This window comes from Nyctereutes procyonoides, unplaced genomic scaffold (genome assembly GCF_905146905.1).
Source record: "Nyctereutes procyonoides isolate TBG_1078 unplaced genomic scaffold, NYPRO_anot_genome, whole genome shotgun sequence".
Taxonomy (NCBI): domain Eukaryota; kingdom Metazoa; phylum Chordata; class Mammalia; order Carnivora; family Canidae; genus Nyctereutes; species Nyctereutes procyonoides.
The window spans coordinates 10,070,790-10,089,715 of record NW_026575025.1 but is presented as its reverse complement, the minus strand read 5'-3'; the positions used below and the strand labels follow the sequence as shown (position 1 = coordinate 10,089,715).

The 18,926-nt window shown below is 55.9% G+C and overlaps 2 protein-coding genes across 3 annotated transcripts; one reads left to right on the top strand and one right to left on the bottom strand.

Moving 5' to 3' along the window:
* Positions 1-468: 468 nt before the first annotated feature.
* ACTN3 (actinin alpha 3) lies at positions 469-13,399 on the top strand. 2 transcript variants are annotated; one of them, XM_055310617.1, is made up of 21 exons: positions 470-651; positions 4,452-4,566; positions 4,743-4,862; positions 5,179-5,265; positions 5,343-5,430; positions 5,902-5,980; positions 6,065-6,146; positions 6,857-6,942; positions 7,251-7,343; positions 7,775-8,005; positions 8,121-8,268; positions 9,318-9,468; positions 10,045-10,153; positions 10,245-10,385; positions 10,651-10,833; positions 11,243-11,377; positions 11,472-11,651; positions 12,043-12,189; positions 12,277-12,342; positions 12,864-13,022; positions 13,105-13,399. In XM_055310617.1, the coding sequence occupies exons 1-21, from the start codon at positions 505-507 to the stop codon at positions 13,261-13,263; spliced, it is 2,706 nt and encodes a 901-aa protein (XP_055166592.1). In that variant the 5' UTR covers positions 470-504; the 3' UTR covers positions 13,264-13,399. The 2 variants fall into 2 exon arrangements, with proteins under 2 accessions (XP_055166582.1, XP_055166592.1); XM_055310607.1 differs by having other exon boundaries at positions 469-651; positions 12,043-12,342.
* A 135-nt stretch (positions 13,400-13,534) lies between these two features.
* Positions 13,535-18,436, bottom strand: CTSF (cathepsin F). Its single transcript, XM_055310631.1, has 14 exons — positions 18,138-18,436; positions 17,800-17,898; positions 17,439-17,523; positions 17,285-17,346; positions 17,085-17,160; positions 16,396-16,509; positions 16,128-16,276; positions 15,943-16,039; positions 15,783-15,863; positions 14,998-15,117; positions 14,854-14,918; positions 14,664-14,754; positions 14,182-14,240; positions 13,535-14,100 (listed from the first exon to the last, which is right to left on the bottom strand). Exons 1-14 carry the CDS (start codon positions 18,345-18,347, stop codon positions 14,026-14,028), a joined length of 1,383 nt encoding a protein of 460 aa, XP_055166606.1. The 5' UTR covers positions 18,348-18,436; the 3' UTR covers positions 13,535-14,025.
* Between the last annotated feature and the right edge of the window lie 490 nt (positions 18,437-18,926).

Here is an 18,926-nt window from a genome sequence, read left to right as displayed (position 1 = left end):
GAACCCCTTTCCATGCTCGAATGTCTCCATCACCCCAGAAAACATTCAAACATGTCGCCGCCTCGGTGTTTCTGACTGTGAAATGGGGATAGGGCTCTCTGTTTCCCACCAGCGCGACGCAGGCAGAGGGTCAGGAGGAGGCCTAAGAGGCAGCTTGTAGCGGTCAACAGTCACTATTATTATCGTCATCTCCGTTGTACTCATGAGGAAACAGAGAGGGGCCGTGGCTTTCCCATGGTCACACAGCACCCAAGAGGCGGAGCCGGAACGGGAACCCCGAATCTCCGCTATGGGATCCACCCGGCGCCCCCAAATCCTTCAGTCCCCTGGTCTCAGGGCAACCTCTTGCCTGGTCCCTACCCGAACGCCCTCGCCCCCATCCGGCCCCACCCACCTCCCCCATATTTAGCGCGAATCCGATCCGGGGCTGGGCCGGGCGCTACTTAACGCGGCCCGGGTGTTCTGGAGAGCGCGGAGCGGAGCGGAGCCAGGAGCCCCAGCAAGATGATGATGGTTATGCAGCCCGAGGGCCTGGGGGTCGGGGAGGGGCCCTTCGTGGGCGGCAGCGGGGGCGGCGAGTACATGGAACAGGAGGAAGACTGGGACCGCGACCTACTGCTCGACCCGGCCTGGGAGAAGCAGCAGCGGAAAGTGAGTGCTCACCCATTTTCAGATGGCAAAACTGAGTCCTGGGAACCCGAGCTGTTTGTCCTTGGCATCTCAGCACGTTGCGGGCAGAGCCCGTTTTGACCCAGAGTTCCACTACCTAGTCGGGGCTCTGCCCACCAGTCCTCCACTGTCTCCCAGAGCTGGAAGAGAGGGCTGGGAGAACTCGTGAGGGGTTGAGGATAACAGGAGAGTTTCTGGGGTCCCTGCCCCCCTTCATCACCCTGGGCCCACTGCCCCACTTCTGCTAGCAAAAGGGATTGGGTGAAGCCCAGGAGATACAAGTTTGGGGAGTGTGGGGAAAAGAATCTTTCTCCCCAGACGCCTCGACTCTCTTAAATATCCCAGATCCCACCCTAAGGACTTCCAGCTGGCAACTACTGGACTTGGGTATGTGCAGGAGGAGACAACCCTCTCAGACCCTCCCTACTTTCTCCTCTCTGTTCTCCCCACCCTGGGGTTCATTGCCACACCATCCCAATTGTCAAATGAGGAAACTGAGGCCCAGAAAAGAACAGAGATAGGATCCAAATCATATACTGTCAGAAAACAGGATCCCCCCCCACCTGAGGGTCTTTGCCCCCTGCTTGCCCCTGCCCCCTGCTTGCCCCACCCCTACTCCTTCCCAAGATACCCCTCCCCACCCCAGGGGCCCTAAATCTGCTAAAAAGGTCACAAGGTCAAGAAAGAGGGGAGCCTGAGTCCCCTTACAGAGTAACCTGACTCTCTGGCCAGATGGACACTTTGTGCTGAGGCAGCGCCTTGGGGGAGCTGGCATGGGGCACATGAGCAGCTGCTGCCCAGACCCAGCCTTGTAGGGCACTCAGGCCCCCTCCCTGATCTATTTTCACTCCCAGACTTTCCCAAGTGGAGGGGGCAGGACACCTGGGTTCCCAAAAGAGAAGATGATCCGGTCTGGAGTGAGGAGACTTTGAGGAGTGGCAGGCCAGGGAGAGGGAGGACACCATGAATTTATTGGACCCTGCTGAGCATTTGCCAACAGTATGTGACTCCAGGAAAGGGCAGGGAACAGGAGTGCTTGGTAGAATTTGCAGGATCTGAGAATCCTAGGATTTAGAATCAGAGCACTTCTGCAGGGTTAGATGACAGGAGATGACCCCAGAGTCCAGGAGGCTCAGCTGACTAGGTCCGGGTGACACGCCTCCCCTCTGGATCCTCCTGCACCTGTCTCCAAGCAGGGCTGCGGTCCTTGGGTCTGGCAGTCTCCTGGTGATGTCATCCCTGCCCCTTGCTCCAGCTGCCATCTGTTCTGTGACAATTCCTACCCCCACTCCACCCACCAGATTTCTCTCAGATCCAGGTCCACATGCCCTTCATAAGACACATGTTAGTCTGTAACTTGCCTTCCTCATTCAATAAAATATCAGGAATACCCTTCCATCCCAGCCTACAGCCTCCCACTTCATCCATTCATTCAACGGTTGCGCAACGTAGATGCTCTGTAAATTAAGCAGCATCCCTGGAAGTTGGCCGTTCCAGAGTTTCTTTCTCCTCCAACCCAAGCATCTCTGTACTCAACTCAGCCCCGTCCTACCCCTGCCTACCCCTTCCCTACCCCTGTGTCTTGGAGCACTCCTTCCTGCTCCTGCCTGATGCCTGAGTCCTCTTCGTTCAACTTCATTCAAGAACATTCATTCAGTATATCTTAGGGAGGTCCTACCCCGGGCCAGGCACTGTGTTAGGTGACAGGACTTTAGCAGGAAACAAAATAAAGCCTCTGCCTCAGGAAGCTTACACTTCAGCAAGGAAGAGTGTTTCTAGCCTCTGGCCTTACCCCATTCCCCTTCCTGACACCCTTTCCCCCTCCCCCCCATTCCAGTTGCCAGCTTCTCATTTCTCTCTTCTGCTCTGCCAAGCTGTTTGCCTCCACTCTGCCAACAGAAAGAGCTTTCTAAAACACAGTTCTGCCCAAACACAGTTCTGCCCGCTTCCCTCTGCCCAGAAGCTTCCCTGATTCCCTGTTGCCCTCAGGATCAAGTTGAAATTCCCTGGCTTAGCACCCAAGATCATGCATGACCTGGCCCCTGCGGCCCCTCCGGCCCGCCTCTCACCACTTATACCTCAACACCCCCAGCTTCATTCCAGTGGCACCCAGATAGCTGTAACCCCACAAACCTAGCAACTGTTTCTCACTGCTGAGTACTTGCCTGCGTGGCCGCCTCTGCCTGAAATGCCCTTGCCTGCCCTTCTCTGCATAATTCCTGGTCTTTCATTGTAGCTCAGATCAAATATTAGCCTTCCCCAAGAGATCGCCCACATGATTTGAAGAACACTTTCCTTCTTTTCCCTGACACTAGTCTCCCCTAGCACTTCTCAAACCAACACGACTCTTTGATCAGCTGTGAGCTCCTTTAGGGCAGGGATCACATTTCATTAAGTCATGTTTGTCAGATGAAAGAATGCCCTTTCCTCTACCATGGGAGCCCCACCCAGTCCTGCATTTCCCCCTGCTTTATCTTACACCCAGAGCATCTCAGACTCCATGGTTGGAGAGAACTACAGAGACTAACTGCCTTCTCCTGGGCTTGGGGCCCATCAAGTAGTGTGCTCAGCACTCACTTATATACCTCCAGTGACAGGAAGCTCACTCCCTTTCCTTATGACAGTCCCTTGAGTATTTAAAGCATCATCTTTCTTTTTTTAAGATTCCATTTATTTATTCATGAGACACACACACACACACACACACACACACAGAGAGAGAGAGAGAGAGGCAGAGACACAGACAGAGGGAGAAGCAGGCTCCATGAAGGGAGCCTGATGTGGGACTTGATCCCGGGACTCCAGGATCACACCCTGGGCCGAAGGCAGGCGCTAAACTGCTGAGCCACCCAGGGATCCCCCTAAAGCATCACCTTTCAAGTCAACCTTCTAGGGCAGCTGAAAAGCTGGTTGAGGGAAATAATTCTAAAAGACTTCCAGGGCCATCTCCCAGGATTAATTTCTTTGTTGGGGGGGAGTGCTCCGAATTCTAGAATCCTACCAAATCAGAGGAAGAAGGACATGGGACATCATGAAATCTGGCCAGTTAATTGTACAGATGGGGAGACTGAGCACAAGGAAGGGCAAAGGGTATGCTCCAGGTCACAGAGTGAGTAGTATAGACTCTATCAAGGACTCTACAGCTGATGGGCTTGAAGGCTTGGCGGATTAGTGGAACTTGCGTACCAGGCTGCAGGTCACCTCCTGCATTCCCAGTAATCACAGAGCTGCATAGCAGCCCTCCCATCCCAGATGGAGGCTGAGGCTGGAGCTGCCTCTAGGGAGAGGGAAAGGGTAGTCACCTCCAGGACCTAGGTCAGCCTGGTCCTTGTGCCCAGCTGGTCCCTCGCGACTGGCAAAGCTCTTGTACCCTCGCGTTCTACTTGGAGGCCAATTCACAATAGCCCTGGGATGTCAGTGGGGCTGAGATGACAGTAACACTGGTGCACAGTCCAGAATTTTTCAGGTTTTAGAAGGGTGCAGTCACCCTGCATTGGCCCTTGTGTGTCAGAGGGTCCCACACTTTGGAGCATACACTTTGCAATTTTCCAAATCCCCCTCCAGTACTTGAGACTGGCCAAAGCTGACATGCCCCAAGTTCCAACTGGGGCTGGTGTGGGCCCTAGAGCCCATTTTTTCTTCTCCAGGAGAACGAAAGTTCAGAGAGAAAAAGGGACTGGTCCTGGATGCAGAGCAAGCCAGTGGCTGGGGCCTGGGGTCTGATGTCCCTATTGTCCCCCAGACCTAGTGCTAGGGTCTGAGTGCTGTTCTCTGCCCTCCAGACCTTCACTGCCTGGTGCAACTCACACCTGCGCAAGGCTGGCACCCAGATTGAAAACATAGAGGAGGATTTCCGCAATGGCCTCAAACTCATGTTGCTCTTGGAGGTCATTTCAGGTGAGGAGGGCAAATCAATGCACAGGGACCCCAGGACCTAGGGGAATCCAGAGAGCTAGGGGGAACATGACAGTCGGGTGCTGGAGGGGACATGGTGGGGGAGTGGGAAGTTTGAGGACAATGTCTTCAGCTTCTTCTTGTGACCTTTGACCCTTGACCTCTCCTTTTACACCCAGGAGAGAGGCTACCCAGGCCAGACAAAGGCAAGATGCGCTTCCACAAAATTGCCAATGTCAACAAGGCCCTGGACTTCATTGCCAGCAAGGGGGTTAAGCTGGTGTCCATTGGTGCTGAAGGTGAGGAAGTGGCAGGAAGAGGCCTGGGAGGGGCTTGGAGGGTGGTCCTGATGTCAGCAAGTCACTTCTGGGACCCTATCTTTTCAATTGTGGGGTTACCCATCCATGCTTCATGGGAGGGAGCGTTAAGGGGCAAATGAACCTGAAGTGCTGGCACAGGACCCAGCACTGGTAGGTGTTCCATGATTGAACACTTACTGGGTACCAGCTCTGGCATGGGAGACAAGGGCCAAAGAATGGAGCAGGGAGGAAGGCAACTGAGGCAGTATAGGCCTTGAATGCCAGATGGAATCTGTCCGCATTCCCCACCCTACAGAGATTGTTGACGGTAACCTGAAGATGACCCTGGGCATGATCTGGACCATCATCCTTCGTTTTGCTATCCAGGACATCTCTGTGGAGGGTAAGTGATGAGGAAGCCCGTAGGGTGAGAGGGCCCAGACCCCTCCCCAGCTAACACTTTTCCCCATCTCCACCCAGAAACCTCTGCCAAGGAAGGCTTGCTCCTGTGGTGCCAGCGGAAGACAGCTCCGTACCGCAACGTCAACGTGCAAAACTTCCATACCAGGTCTGTCAGCCGGTCAGCACAGCACTCGGGCTTCTACTGGGCTCTGGGGCACAGAGCAGGCCCTGCCACAAACCCCGGGAGTGGGGCCACCACAGCCAAGTTCCCGGAACAGTGTCTGAAAGGAGGAGGGCTCAGTCGATGTTGAATCGAGTCCAAGAGGGTGAGGGAGGATCCCTGAGGGAGTGCATTGGAGACCTCCCTGGAGTGGCATTCCAGCCAGAGGGACCCTTGTGAGCAAAAACCTAGAGGCCAGAACCATCCAGACACTGGTGTGGCCCAAGGACAGGGTATATGAAGGAATCATGGTGAGCTTGAAGGAGGTGGTCCAAATCTGGTAATGAAGGGCCTCCGATGCCAAGCCAAGGAGTTTAGACTACTCCATTTTACTGTCCTGATGGGGATGCTCCTGGAGGGAGGGTAGGACAGAGCCTCAGCTTGAATCCAGGCCTGACTCCCCTTCTCTCTGTCCAGCTGGAAGGATGGTTTGGCCCTCTGTGCTCTCATCCACCGACACCGCCCCGATCTCATCGATTATGCCAAACTACGCAAGGTAGGCCTCTGCCGCCTCCGAGCCCCAACTCCTCAACCTTGGCCCTCAGCTGACATTTCACCTCCCCTGCTCCCACCCACCTAGGATGACCCCATTGGCAATCTAAACACGGCCTTCGAGGTTGCAGAGAAATACTTGGACATCCCTAGGATGTTGGATGCAGAAGGTGAGAGGGAGCCCCACACAGGCGAGGACTCTGCTCATTGACTAGAAACATGGTCCAATCTTCACCCCTTTGCCCCCTGCTCTTCCCTCCCCTGGAATGCTCTCCCCCTCAGCCCACCCTCTAGTAAAACTCCTTCCTGTCCCAGGCCCCCATCTCCAGCAGCCCTCTATCCTGCCCCCCTGCCTCTCCTGTCTCTCTCCTAATGGCACCACCCTCTGCCTCACATCTCAGTTATACTAGGGGCACCTGGGAGCATAGGAGCTCCTTGGGGGCAGGTCATGCCTTTTGCCCCTTTGGCCGAGCAAGGCTTTAGTGAGTTGAGGCAGCAAACATTTTCTGAGTACTTGGATGTGTGGGTACCAATGGATGAGGAGAACTTGGGGGAAAGACAGATAGATGGCCCCAGAGTGATGGGATGTTAGACACACCAGGCACTGTGCTTCTCGGGAGCTGTAGAGTCTGCTCCCACACCTGCTCCCTCACGCTTTTTTCACCCCATACAGGACAGTTACTGGGCCCTAGGGTGATCAGAGAGGGCTTCAGGGAAGAGGCAGACACTGGATTTGGGGTAGCTGGCAGCTGGTGGCTGTGACTAGGTGTCTCTACCCCTCCCGTCTCAAGGGAGCTCTCTACCTGGTTAGGGGCATGAGTCTGTTCCCCAAGCCTGGCTTTGGCCAATAGCCAATAAATACCTCACTGCTGTCCCCTAGACATCGTGAACACCCCAAAGCCTGATGAAAAGGCCATCATGACCTATGTTTCCTGCTTCTACCATGCCTTTGCTGGGGCCGAGCAGGTAGGGGGTCCCCGCTGCTGCTGCCCGAGCTGGGTTTGTGGACCAAGGGACCTAACCCTGGCAGCATCCTCACATTTGGAGGTGCTGGCCCCCCGTTGGGTGGGAATGCCACTGTCCCATCTGCATATCCTCAGTCTCTGGGGAATTCAGGAGCAGAGGCATCTGGCCTGGAAGCTCCCTCCTCATCCAAAAAGATGTGCTCCCCTACTTGCCTGGACCCAGGTTTTAAGGGCTTTACAGAGGAAGGCTGAGTTGGGGTGTCTGCAGCAGTTCGTTCTAGTGCCCACTTTCTTCAACTCCAATGATAGGCAGAGACAGCTGCCAACAGGATCTGCAAGGTGCTGGCTGTGAACCAGGAGAACGAGAAGCTGATGGAGGAGTACGAGAAGCTTGCCAGTGAGGTGAGACTGAAGCCTCCCATACCTGTGCTCTCCTGACCCTGGCTAGCCCAGGCCTGGGCCTGCAGAGCTCCCCTCACCTTAGAGGGGCCTTGGCCTCCTCCCACCTCCTCCTCCCATCTTCACTCATCTCCTGCCCCTTCTGCCTGTCCAGGCTCCTGGTTGTTCATGGATCCACTCACCATTCATTCATCCACTCATCCTTTATCCATTCACCCATATTTAGAGCAGTCACATGGCTTTTGCATTGCGCCAGCCTTCACAGGCCCCTGGACTAGGACATTTACTACCCTACTCCTTCCCTGATGAGTGGGGACCCATATTCTGCTTGACGCCTGGCCTTCTGGCCACAGCCCCAGTATGGGTAGAAAGGGGTAGGTGGGGTGAGCAGGCCAGCTCAGAACTCTCTGCACTGTACCTGCCTGCCTTGGCAGCTGCTGGAATGGATCCGTCGCACCATACCATGGCTGGAGAACCGTGTGGGCGAGCCCAGCATGAGTGCCATGCAGCGCAAGCTGGAGGACTTTCGGGACTACCGGCGCCTGCATAAGCCACCCCGAGTGCAGGAGAAGTGCCAGCTGGAGATCAATTTCAATACACTGCAGACCAAGCTGCGGCTGAGCCACCGGCCCGCCTTCATGCCCTCCGAGGGCAAGCTCGTCTCGGTGAGCCAGGCCAGGGGTAGAGTGACCCCTGCTCTGCCCACATCCTCTAGGTGACATTGGCCCCATCTGTACAATGGGCAAACCCTGATGGAGGGCACCTCTGCCTGCCCCACAGGATATTGCCAATGCATGGCGTGGGCTGGAGCAAGTAGAGAAGGGCTATGAGGACTGGCTGCTCTCAGAGATCCGGCGCCTGCAGCGGCTCCAGCACCTGGCTGAGAAATTCCAGCAGAAAGCCTCCTTGCATGAAGCCTGGACCCGGGGTAGGAACACCTCATGGACTTGAGTCTGTCCTGAGGTATGGGTGCGTGGAGGGGAGTGTCCTGGCGGAATGTACAGGGTCAGGAGAAGTGTTCTGCCAGGAAGGTAGTGACTCGTTTTCTAGACCCACTCTGACTTTCTGTGCAACCAAGTCACTGCTCCTTTTTGGGCCAGTTTCTTCATCTGTAAACCTGAGCCCCTGTCTCCTGGCTCTGGCCTTCTGTAGCTCAGCTCTGATTAATCTGTCATTTATTTGTACCTATAGCAGGTGGGTCCCCAAGCCTAACAGCAGGAACGTTAGGTTCAGAGCATGCTGATGGCAAAACACTGCATGAGTCAAATATATTGCTCTGTATGAAAACATTCATTCTGTATTCTATCAGGGATTTTGATCCTACAAATAAATGATCCCTGCCTATAAATAACAGATAAACGTTAATAGTGGATTATAGGCATAAAGGATAACAGTGGTTTGCTACAGCAAGAATTCCTTAAATATATAGCTAGCTATTTATGGGACTCTAAGGTTTCTGAATCTTTAAACCTGTTAGCTTCTCTGCAAAATGCAGTGGTCCTCAATAAATAGCTGCAGCTACGATTATTATTGTTATGATTTTATTTGAGAAATAATGGCAATTCGTTCTCAAAGCGCTTTTACATTCATCATTTATTCATCCAACAAATATTCCTAGAAGGTCTACCAAGTGCCAGGCACTGTGCCAGGCATTGTGGAAGCTGGTGAGCAAAGGAAACCAGGTCGGAGCTCACTGGGTTTAGAGTCGTTGGGAGGCAGTTCGCTATGCAGTAATACCCCAACTGTACCGAGGACCACCCTGAGACTTGCAGAATCAGGGACGCTGACGTCATTTACAGGTCATACCCAGGAGCAGGAGCTTCACTTAATTTTATCACCCTGGCATCGCAGAACAAACCCCCTGGGCAGGTGTCATCACCTGCAATTTCACAGATAAGGACTCTCAGCCTGGCTGGAACCCCTGGCTCCGGCCGCGGCCGCCGCTGGGTGACCCGAGCCGGGCCTCTCTCCGAGTAGGGAAGGAGGATATGCTGAGCCAGCGCGACTACGAGTCGGCCTCCCTGCAGGAGGTGCGGGCGTTGCTGCGGCGCCACGAGGCCTTTGAGAGCGACCTGGCAGCGCATCAGGACCGCGTGGAGCACATCGCCGCGCTGGCCCAGGAGCTCAAGTAGGCGTGGTCCGCTGCTGGGCCCGCCGCTCGGTGACAACTGCCCTACCTGGCTTCGCCCCTCGCCCGCTCTGCTCCCCACTGCCCTCCTCAGTTCAGGAACCCCGCCTTGGTGTCCCATCTTTCCCCATCACCACTTGATCCGACCCTCCTCCCGTAACCCCATCCCTATCGCGGGACCCACACTTTACCGGCGCTCCGCCTGCCCCACCCCCGTGACCTACCCGTTTTCTGACCGTCCCCTTCAACTCCGGGCCCTGGTCAGCTAGCTCAAAATCTCCCCGTCGGCCTTGGCTTCCCCGCCTCCTCCTGTAAACCCGCCCCTTCTCGCACAATCCCACCACCCTCTTCCAAACTTCGCTGGGGACTGAAGCTGTGGGCCCGCGAGCGCCCCCTGCCCAAGGAATGCACTAGAACCTTATCTCCACCTCCCAGGAATGCTCTCCTTCAACCACACCTGCCCTGGCTCCCTAGTGCCTTCACCACCTGGGGCATTTGTTCCAGTCCCAGGAAGGCAGTCAGAAGGAAATCGAGGCTGTGGTCTGACCCCTCCATTATCCCCTTTCTGGTCCCCAGTGAGCTGGACTACCATGAGGCAGCCTCGGTGAATAGCCGCTGCCAGGCCATCTGCGACCAGTGGGACAATCTGGGCACACTGACCCAGAAGAGGAGGGATGCACTAGAAGTGGGTTTGGGGGCCAGGGGGCTGAGGGCTGGAGACTGGAGGCTGGTGAGGGTTGGGCAGGCTGCTGACTCACTATCCCCATGGCCCTTAGCGGATGGAGAAGCTCCTGGAGACCATTGACCAGCTGCAACTGGAGTTTGCCCGTCGGGCAGCGCCCTTCAACAACTGGCTGGATGGTGCCGTGGAGGACCTGCAGGACGTGTGGCTGGTGCACTCAGTGGAGGAAACCCAGGTGGATGCGGGGGTTCCAGTGTGGGGGGCTGGATGGGGTGATAGGGAAGCTGGCCTAGAATCCTGTCAGCCCTTTCTTTGGGTTCCTGGGGACTGAGGACCCGAGGGAAACCCCAGTTCCCAAATGTTAGGCTGGGAGACAGGAGGCCTGCACTGAGCCAGCCCTGCTGTGGACCCACTGGTTGGCCTGTAGCACATTGTTGCCCTTTCTGTTGCCTGTGGGAAGTGAAGGCTGCTGGCTAATGCTGCCCGCCTGTCATTCCCAGAGCCTGCTGACTGCACATGAGCAATTCAAGGCTACGTTGCCAGAGGCTGACCGAGAGCGAGGAGCAATCCTCGGTATCCAGGGTGAGATCCAGAAGATCTGCCAAACGTATGGACTGCGGCCCAGCTCCACCAACCCCTACATCAACCTCACACCACAGGACATCAACACCAAGTGGGACATGGTCAGTGCTGCCTTTGACCTCCCTGCCTCCCCCCAGCCCCCGAAACCTCAGCTGTCCCAAGCTACGGATCTGGGATCTGTCACAGCCTTTGTGGGGCACTGGATAAGCCACCCTGCCTGTCACGGCTCCATCTGTAAATTGGCTGTAACAACATTTTTCTATCAGGCCTGATGTGAAGTAGAATTAAGCCTGGGGTATGGACATCTTTATAAAACAACTGAAATTACAGTTGTATCATAGGCCCCATTTTACAAATGAGGAAACAAGCCTAAAGAGGTCAGGTGACTTGCCCAAGAGCTTGTTCGTCTTGGCTGACAGTAGCAGGGACTACTCTAGGGGTTGGAGCCTGTCTCCCTTCAAAGCTGTCATCTGGTTCAGTGGCCCCAGGCACAAGCACCCTTCTTCCCAGGTCCGAAAGCTGGTGCCCAGCCGTGACCAGACCCTGCAGGAAGAGCTTGCCCGGCAGCAGCTGAATGAGAGGCTCCGGCGACAGTTCGCAGCTCAAGCCAATGCTGTTGGGCCCTGGATCCAGGGGAAGGTGGAGGTACGGCTTGGATGGTGGGGTCAATCTGGGGGAGGGAAGCCAGGGCCGGGCCACAGGGAGCTGGGAGCTCCCATCCTGCCTGGGTCCCCTACAGGAGGTGGGGCGCCTAGCCACAGGGATGGCTGGCTCTCTGGAGGAACAGATGGCTGGACTGCGGCAACAGGAGCAGAACATTATCAACTATAAGAGCAACATTGACCGGCTGGAGGGTGACCACCAGCTGCTGCAGGAGAGCCTAGTGTTTGACAACAAGCACACCGTCTACAGCATGGAGGTGGGACTCACCTGCTTAGAAGGGTGGGAAGATGGCCCTGTCTGGGGAAGCCCAGGGAAGCCATAGCTGGACACATCATGCATGTGCCAGGAGGGCCCCCAGTTTTCAGCTTGGCCAGGTCCCCCAATGCGCCTATGGGGATACTGAGATCCAGCGAGGGAAGGTAACCCATTCAGAGTCACATACTGGTCTAAAGCCAGGCCAGGATTGGTCATGACTGGTTGACAATGCTTAATACAAAATTAAGTCCTCAGTGGAACCTCCAGATAGGGACAAAGCCCCAATAAGGTGGAAGACTTGCCCAGCATCACACAGCAGATTGGGAGTAAAGCTGGAACTAGTGGCCAGGCACTGGCCACGTACTGACTTGGCCTGTTACCTGTCCCCCCAGCACATCCGCGTAGGCTGGGAGCAGTTGCTCACCTCCATCGCCCGTACCATCAATGAAGTGGAGAACCAGGTACTGACCCGAGATGCCAAGGGCCTGAGCCAGGAGCAGCTCAACGAGTTCCGGGCATCCTTCAACCACTTTGACCGGGTCAGCGAGGGCCCAATTCTGTGGGCGGTGGATGTGGGGGCTGGTGGGGCTGGAGGACCAAGTCTGATATGCACTCATGCACTACAGAAGCGGAACGGGATGATGGAGCCTGATGACTTCCGGGCTTGCCTCATCTCCATGGGCTATGATCTGGTGAGTGCCCCCAACGTGCATCACAGGAGTCCCATCAGCATCTCTCTCCTGTATCATGATCACCTACTGTATCTCTCCCACCTTCACGTGCCTTTCATTTCCCCATCACTCCCACTGGGGCTGGGAGAATTACACTTCGCCTCAGGGCTGTCAAAGGCTCAGAGAGGCAAATTAATTTGCTCAAGGACACAGCTAGGATTTGGACTTGGTTGTATGTGACTTGAAAGTCTGAACTTGCAACATGTTTACCCAGAGAAAAACAGCACTACAGAGAACTCCTGAAAAAAAGGTCAGGACCAAAGGGCAACAGGGGCATTGCCAGGGGCAGGAGGCAGATTTCAGTTTAGTAGAAAGAACTTCCCATAAAGCCAGACCTAAGGCTGCGACATAGCCCATGGAGAGAAGAGAGGACTTTGTAACTGGGGTTGTCAAGCCAAGGCTGGACAGAGCCCATGAGGGGACACGAGGAGCCTTCTGGCTTTAGCACCCATATGTGTGGTGCCTGGCCTCTGTCCCTGCAGGGAGAAGTAGAGTTTGCACGAATTATGACCATGGTGGACCCCAACGCAGCCGGCGTCGTGACCTTCCAGGCCTTCATCGACTTCATGACCCGAGAGACAGCTGAGACTGACACAGCTGAGCAAGTTGTGGCCTCCTTCAAGATCCTGGCAGGAGATAAGGTGAGCCCCAGGCGGTGAGGGGGCTAGCGTGCTGGGACAGGGAACAGAAGCTGTGTGTCCTCAATAACCTTCTCTCCCCCAGAACTACATCACTCCTGAAGAGCTGCGGCGGGAGCTCCCTGCTGAGCAGGCCGAGTACTGCATCCGTCGTATGGCACCCTACAAGGGCTCTGGGGCTCCACCTGGAGCCCTGGACTACGTGGCCTTCTCCAGTGCCCTCTATGGGGAGAGTGACCTCTGACCTCAACCCCTAAGACTAAATGATTCGATTCGGAGAGAGGGAACTCCCTCTGGCTGATCCCATCCATCCCTTGGGGCAAGGGCCTCAGAGAACAGCCTGCTACATACCTCTGAATAAAGACCCATCCGTGAGCTTCTCCCCAACTCTTTTTCGTTCCTGAAGCAGAAGCTGGGCCCTCAGGCTCCTGGACAGGACCAGCTGCCCACCCTTGACCCTCCTGAAGTCCCTACCACCCTTATTTGCCTGTAGGTACTGAGCATTCACACCACACTGGAGCCTAGGACACCTCTTTATTGCTGTTAGAAAAAGGTGGTTACAATAGTTTCGCTAGATATGTAAGGAAACACTGTCCCTAGATCCAGGGGTACCAGAAAATTTATAGCATCAGAAAGAGGAAAGCCAGGGAAGGAAGCCAGAGCCTGCTGAAGACAGAGCTGGGTTTAAGACCAGAACATTTTCTTCCCACTTGCTCCTTACTCAAGCCCAAGGTTCTGGCCCCAGCCTCAGTTGCCAGGACATCATCCTTCATCTCAAGAGCCTCCTAGCTACCACAAGTCAACAAAGGTGCAGTTGGGGAGCTTCAGGATAGGAGTGGGGTGGAAGGGGTAGGGGCTTTGCCCTCACCCAGTTCCTTTTGCTCACCCTGAGGTACCCGGTGCCTGGCCCTCAGTCAGCTGTGCCTCCTGGGAAGGGGCCTGGACGTGCAGGCCAGGCTGAGGAAGAGGTGGCTCTGGTCAGCACCAGGTCCTGCGCTGGTGCTCCTTAGTTCACCACTGCCGAGCTGGCCATGGTGTTCACACCACAGGCCCCAGACCCACGATGCAAGTAGTAATAACCCTGGAGGGATGGTAGGTGGGCTGGTGAGGACAGGAGGGCAAGATGTGACTGGAGAGCCAGGGCCAAGGAAACAAGACTCACCTCCTCACCCCAGTCAGTGCCCCAGCTGTTCTTGATGGCCCAGAAGGGTATGCCAGAGCCTGGGAAGCAGTGCGGAGTGCAGGGGGTCAGGGGCCCCCGATTCTCCAATCAGGGCCCCCAGCACTTTGCACTCTCCCAATCTCTGCTGTGGCCTACTGTGACAGGTACTAGAAAAAGAGCAGAAAGCAAGACAGGCCCACCTACGAGCCTCCTGGAGACCTGATGTGGCTCTGGTGTTTAGGGGGGGCACCCAGCCACCTGCCTCTAGCAGATGATTGATCTGTAACAGTTCAACCTTCCACTGCCTCAGCCTTCCAACCCAGAGAGGGGGTGGATAACTCTGGCCTGGCCCACGGCCTGAAGCAGAGGTAAGGACAGGGTTCCCAGGCATTCCTTCAACTTCCCCCTCCAGAGGTCCTGAAATGCTGTGGTCCAACCTCTGTGATCTGAGGATGGGCAGAGAGGGGGTCTGTGGAACTCACGGTTGCCATAGCCCACAAGCAGCACAGCATGGTCGATGAGCCAAGGGCTGCAGAGAGGACGCAGTGGGTGGGAGATCCCATGGCGGTAGAACTGGGGGTGGGGAGAATAAAGAATAAGGGGACACCTCCAAGGTCAAGTAGGAAGGGAGTTGGCAAGAGTTGGGCAGGGGCAGGAGAGCTAAGGCCTTACCTGCATGCCAAAGGCATTGATGGCAACGGAGATGGGGCCCTTCTTGGCCAGCCAGGCTGCCAGCTCTGAGACAGGTGAGGGACAGTGTAAGGGACACCCAGGCCCAGCCCCACCTGGCCTGTCCCCACCATAACCCTTACTCACTCTGCTCATTCTGGCTCAGCTCCACTGAGTCGTTGATGTAGACCCTGGCCTTCTTTGCAGAGAAACTGCAGGCTTGCAAGTGGCCCTGGTAGCTGTAGTCATCCTCAGTCTCCAGCCCACCTAGGGAATGGTGGGTGTGGGATAGGGTAGGGAGAAAAAATCTAGACCCCCGAGTACCCTACACTCATCTTCTCCTGGCCAAGGGCTATACCCAGCCCCTTCTGTGAGGTCTCAAGGTCCCCATCCACCCCAGACCAAGGCCATGCACTCTAAACAACAGCCTCCCTCTAGAGATGACAAAACAGAAACTAAGGGGGCTGAGGGAGTAACCAGTGAGAAATGTGGCCGAGATGGAACTCCACTCTCATTTTCTGATCCTTACTCATCCCAGCACTCCTGGGACTCTTCACTTTGGCTTGCTCGTCCTACTCAGTTCTGCTCCTGATTTGGCCCAGACCCCTGCAGGCTCTCAGTTGCTGTACAGCCACCTCAGTCCCTCATTCTTTCATCCTTGGGCCACTGAAGCCCACTGCTGAACTAAATGGCCAATTTAAGTCAATACCTCCTCTCAAGGGTGAGGTGTGTTGCTACCTGGTTTAGTGGTATTACAAAAATACCAAGACCCTCTGCTATGCACCAAGAGCTTTAGGTATTATCTCCTTACTTAATACTCAAAGCATTCCTAAAGAGCTGATTTGTTCAATGTCTTCATTAAAGATTAGCATTGAGACCTGAACCCAGTTCACGTGACTCCCACCACCCCTTCTGATCCCATGAATGCATACCCAGAGTCATTATGGCTGTGTAGGCATTGGAGGGCAAGCCACCCAGGCAGGCCTTGTCCACCTTGTCACAGTCCAAGAGCTCTAGGAGACAGAAGGCTGGTCCTGAGGAGCCCTCTGGAGGGGCTGGGCTGGGGACAGGGGTGTAGAGTGGGATGCTCACCCTGCTCAGAGAGGGAGAACAGGGTCCCCTCTTTCAGGAACCACTGGCCCTCCACATTGCCGGTGACTGAGAAAGCCCAGCAGGACCCACACATGCCCTGCAAGAGACAGGCAAGATCAGGGCTGGGTACCCTCCCAACCCCAGGGCAGTCCTCATGTCCTGCCATTGCTTCTTAGGGGTCCAACCTGGTCCTTGACTTTGGTGACAGCCCCCTTACTCCTCCAGTCCCATTCAGGTGGTGGGGCATGATCGCTAATGGACTCTGCTAGGCGCATCTTCTTGCCACGGTTCTCTCTTAAGAGTGGATTCAGGTAAATGGTACGGAACTCCTCCTCTGTGGGCAAAAGTAAGCAAGGGATGGAGGCTAAGAGTATAAGGCAGCCCTGATCAGGAGCCTTGGGAGCAGACCCTGACTCTTTCAGGCTCCATGAGGGCTCTGGCCACTACTTCTACCTGTAAGGTCACTGAACTTGGTGATCCCATACTGAGCTGTGCCACGGTCTAGTGCCTGGATCTTCTGTGCTCGTACCATGTTGTTGGAAAAGACGGACATGCGCCACTCGGCTTCTGAGAACCAAGGAGCAGGAGAGGAAAGACTTAGACCCCAGGCAGATCATAAAAGGAGAGGTACTTGGGACTACCAAGCACAGATTTCTCTGGGAAGTAGGTAGGCTCTGGATCAGGCCTAAAGCTCTTTCCAAGGACAGAACTCTGGGGGAGGGCTGGGGGCAGGGGGAGGTCCAGACCTGCAAGTGATGAGTGGGAGGTGGAAATAACTTTTGGGGCCACACCGAAGTGATGATATCCCAGGAGTGAAGGCAAAACCAAAATGGGCTCCAAAGGGCATCCTCAGACAGGGGGTCATGGGAAAAGACTACCAGCAGAGAAGATCTGGCCTTTGCCCCATCCCATTCTATCCAGACTGATGGAGACCCCGTGCTTCCTGACCAAGAAAATCAGATGCGAGAATGGGCCAGGTAACTGTCCAATCCTGCAAGGCTGGGCAAGAACTTGGGGGATTTAAGGGATCCTTGAAAGGATGTACTGCCTCTTGTGTCCTTCCCCTCCCCAGCACCAAGGTACCAAGTGGGGAGAAGGTCCTGATCTGATTGGGACAAGTACAGCCAAAGCTGGATCCTTACCCTCTTTTGTCTCGTAAGTCCGATTATAGGTGGTAACAAACTCCTTGAAGACTGAAGCCATTTTCACTGAAAAATCCTGGAAAGGCACAGGGATCTTTACAAGAAATCCTTCTCACACTGACCAGGAAGCCCAGGCCAGGGTGACGGAAAGGGGGAAATAAAGCAACAACCAGCTAACCAGATGGAGATGGGCTCCTCACCTGGGGCAGGGGGTCCTTGTTCAACAGTGGAAGGACTGAACTCAAAGTCTCATTTCTGTCATCTGAATAGGGTTGGAACAGAGAAGAAATCAAGGCTGAACCCCGAGTGAAGTCTGATCTGAATTATGCCAGTATCCTTGAGCTATCCCAGCACCTGTAACCTTGGTATCCACTGGGCCACAGTCCCGTCTCAGCAGCATGTGTTTTCCTAGCTCATCTAAGACTTCGAAGCTGCAGAGCTGGAAGGAGAGGAGAAAGCCAGTCTGAGGGTTGGGATGGGAGCAAGGCCTTGGCAAGATGGAACTGGAAGATCCTTGTGTGAAGATCACTTCCAGAGCAATCACCCCCACGAGTGCAGAATGGGGCAAAACCAGCACTCTGTCACCCCCGCTCTTAAAGCATTTTAATTTCTGGCCCTAAGGGCCTGGGAAGTGACTCAGGGTGAGGTAGTTGCTGCCTCCTCTTGACCCAGACTTATCATGAGGGCAGGGAATCACAGGAGCCCCATCACTTACCAGGGTTTTCTTGGACACAGGGAGCTGGCACACCGTGGGGTCGTTGCAGGGAGGCTCCTCTAGGGTCGCCTTCAGGGAGAACAGCGACCCGTGGCCCGCCTGAATGAAGGGGCGGGTGAGGCAGGCACATCTACTCCCCCGACCCCCGCAGCCCATCCTTTCCACAGCCCCGCCGCAACCCCCTTCCCTCTCCCCATCACCAGAAGTTCGTCTCTCGGGCGTCCAACGCCCTCACCCCTGGTCCAGGCCAAAATTCCCGACCTTTGGACCAGCCACCCCCTCCCCTCCGCCCCGCCTCACGCACGCCCCGTGAAGCCCCACCCCTGGCGCGTTCTCACCCGGCGGACGCGGCCGCGCACCGCCCCCAGCGCCGCCCGCCTCCCGGCAGCCCGGCCGCGGTTGTACATCTCCAGGGCGAAGCGGGCGGGCCCCAGCAGCTCCGGGTACGCCGCCTCCCGGGCCTGCGCGTCAGCTGCTTGGCGGGGGGGGGCGGGAGCGGCGCCCAGGAGCAGCCCCAGCAGCGACAGCAGCAGCAGCCAAGGTGCCATGGCGAGGGCGAAGCCGGAGTCCCGACCAACCGACTGGGCCGAGCAGCCCGCGGCCAGAGCGGCCGGCGTCCCTCCCCCTGCCCCGGGGCAGCAGGGCGCCGGCCAATGGACGCGGGCCCGGTGCGCCTGCGCACTCTCTTATTTACGCGAGGCACGTGGGGCGCGCTAGCTACGCGGGAGGGTCTTCGCCAAAGGGGGAGGGGGAGGGGAGGGGGGGGAGAATGAAAGGGTGGGGAGGAGGCCTGGGGTGGGTACCCTGCAGCCTTGCGGCCGTTGGGTGGACACGTGGGCCGAGCTGCAATCTTGGAATAATCCTCTTAGGCCTTGGAGCTGTTTAGGGAGGGGAAAGGAAGCTGGTTTGAGAATGACAATAGTAACTAACTGGTTTGGTTGGTTGGTTGGTTGGTTGGTTGGTTTTAGAGCTTGGGTTCACAGCTTGATGGCCTCTTTTGAGGCTCCTTGGCTCATCAGCAAAATGGCACTTGGGACTTGGTAGTGCCTCCGGCTGTTGTGAGGATCTAACACAAACACGCAGGGGCATACGGTAACAGCTAAAGCGAGGTGTCCGGTGTAGGGACT

Bases quoted from the DNA above. Each gene is read 5' to 3' on its own strand.
- ACTN3 (XM_055310607.1), top strand. From the start codon at position 505: ATGATGATGGTTATGCAGCCCGAGGGCCTGGGGGTCGGGGAGGGGCCC. The intron at 6,147-6,856 runs GTGAGAGGGAGC...GCTGTCCCCTAG, and splicing joins TAGGATGTTGGATGCAGAAG to ACATCGTGAACACCCCAAAG. The intron at 10,834-11,242 runs GTCAGTGCTGCC...CCTTCTTCCCAG, and splicing joins TCAACACCAAGTGGGACATG to GTCCGAAAGCTGGTGCCCAG.
- CTSF (XM_055310631.1), bottom strand. From the start codon at position 18,347: ATGGCACCTTGGCTGCTGCTGCTGTCGCTGCTGGGGCTGCTCCTGGGC. The intron at 15,864-15,942 runs GTGAGCATCCCA...TCTGTCTCCTAG, and splicing joins GTTCTCCCTCTCTGAGCAGG to AGCTCTTGGACTGTGACAAG. The intron at 14,241-14,663 runs GTGAGTTCCACA...ACTGCTTCCCAG, and splicing joins GCTTGTGGGCTATGGCAACC to GCTCTGGCATACCCTTCTGG.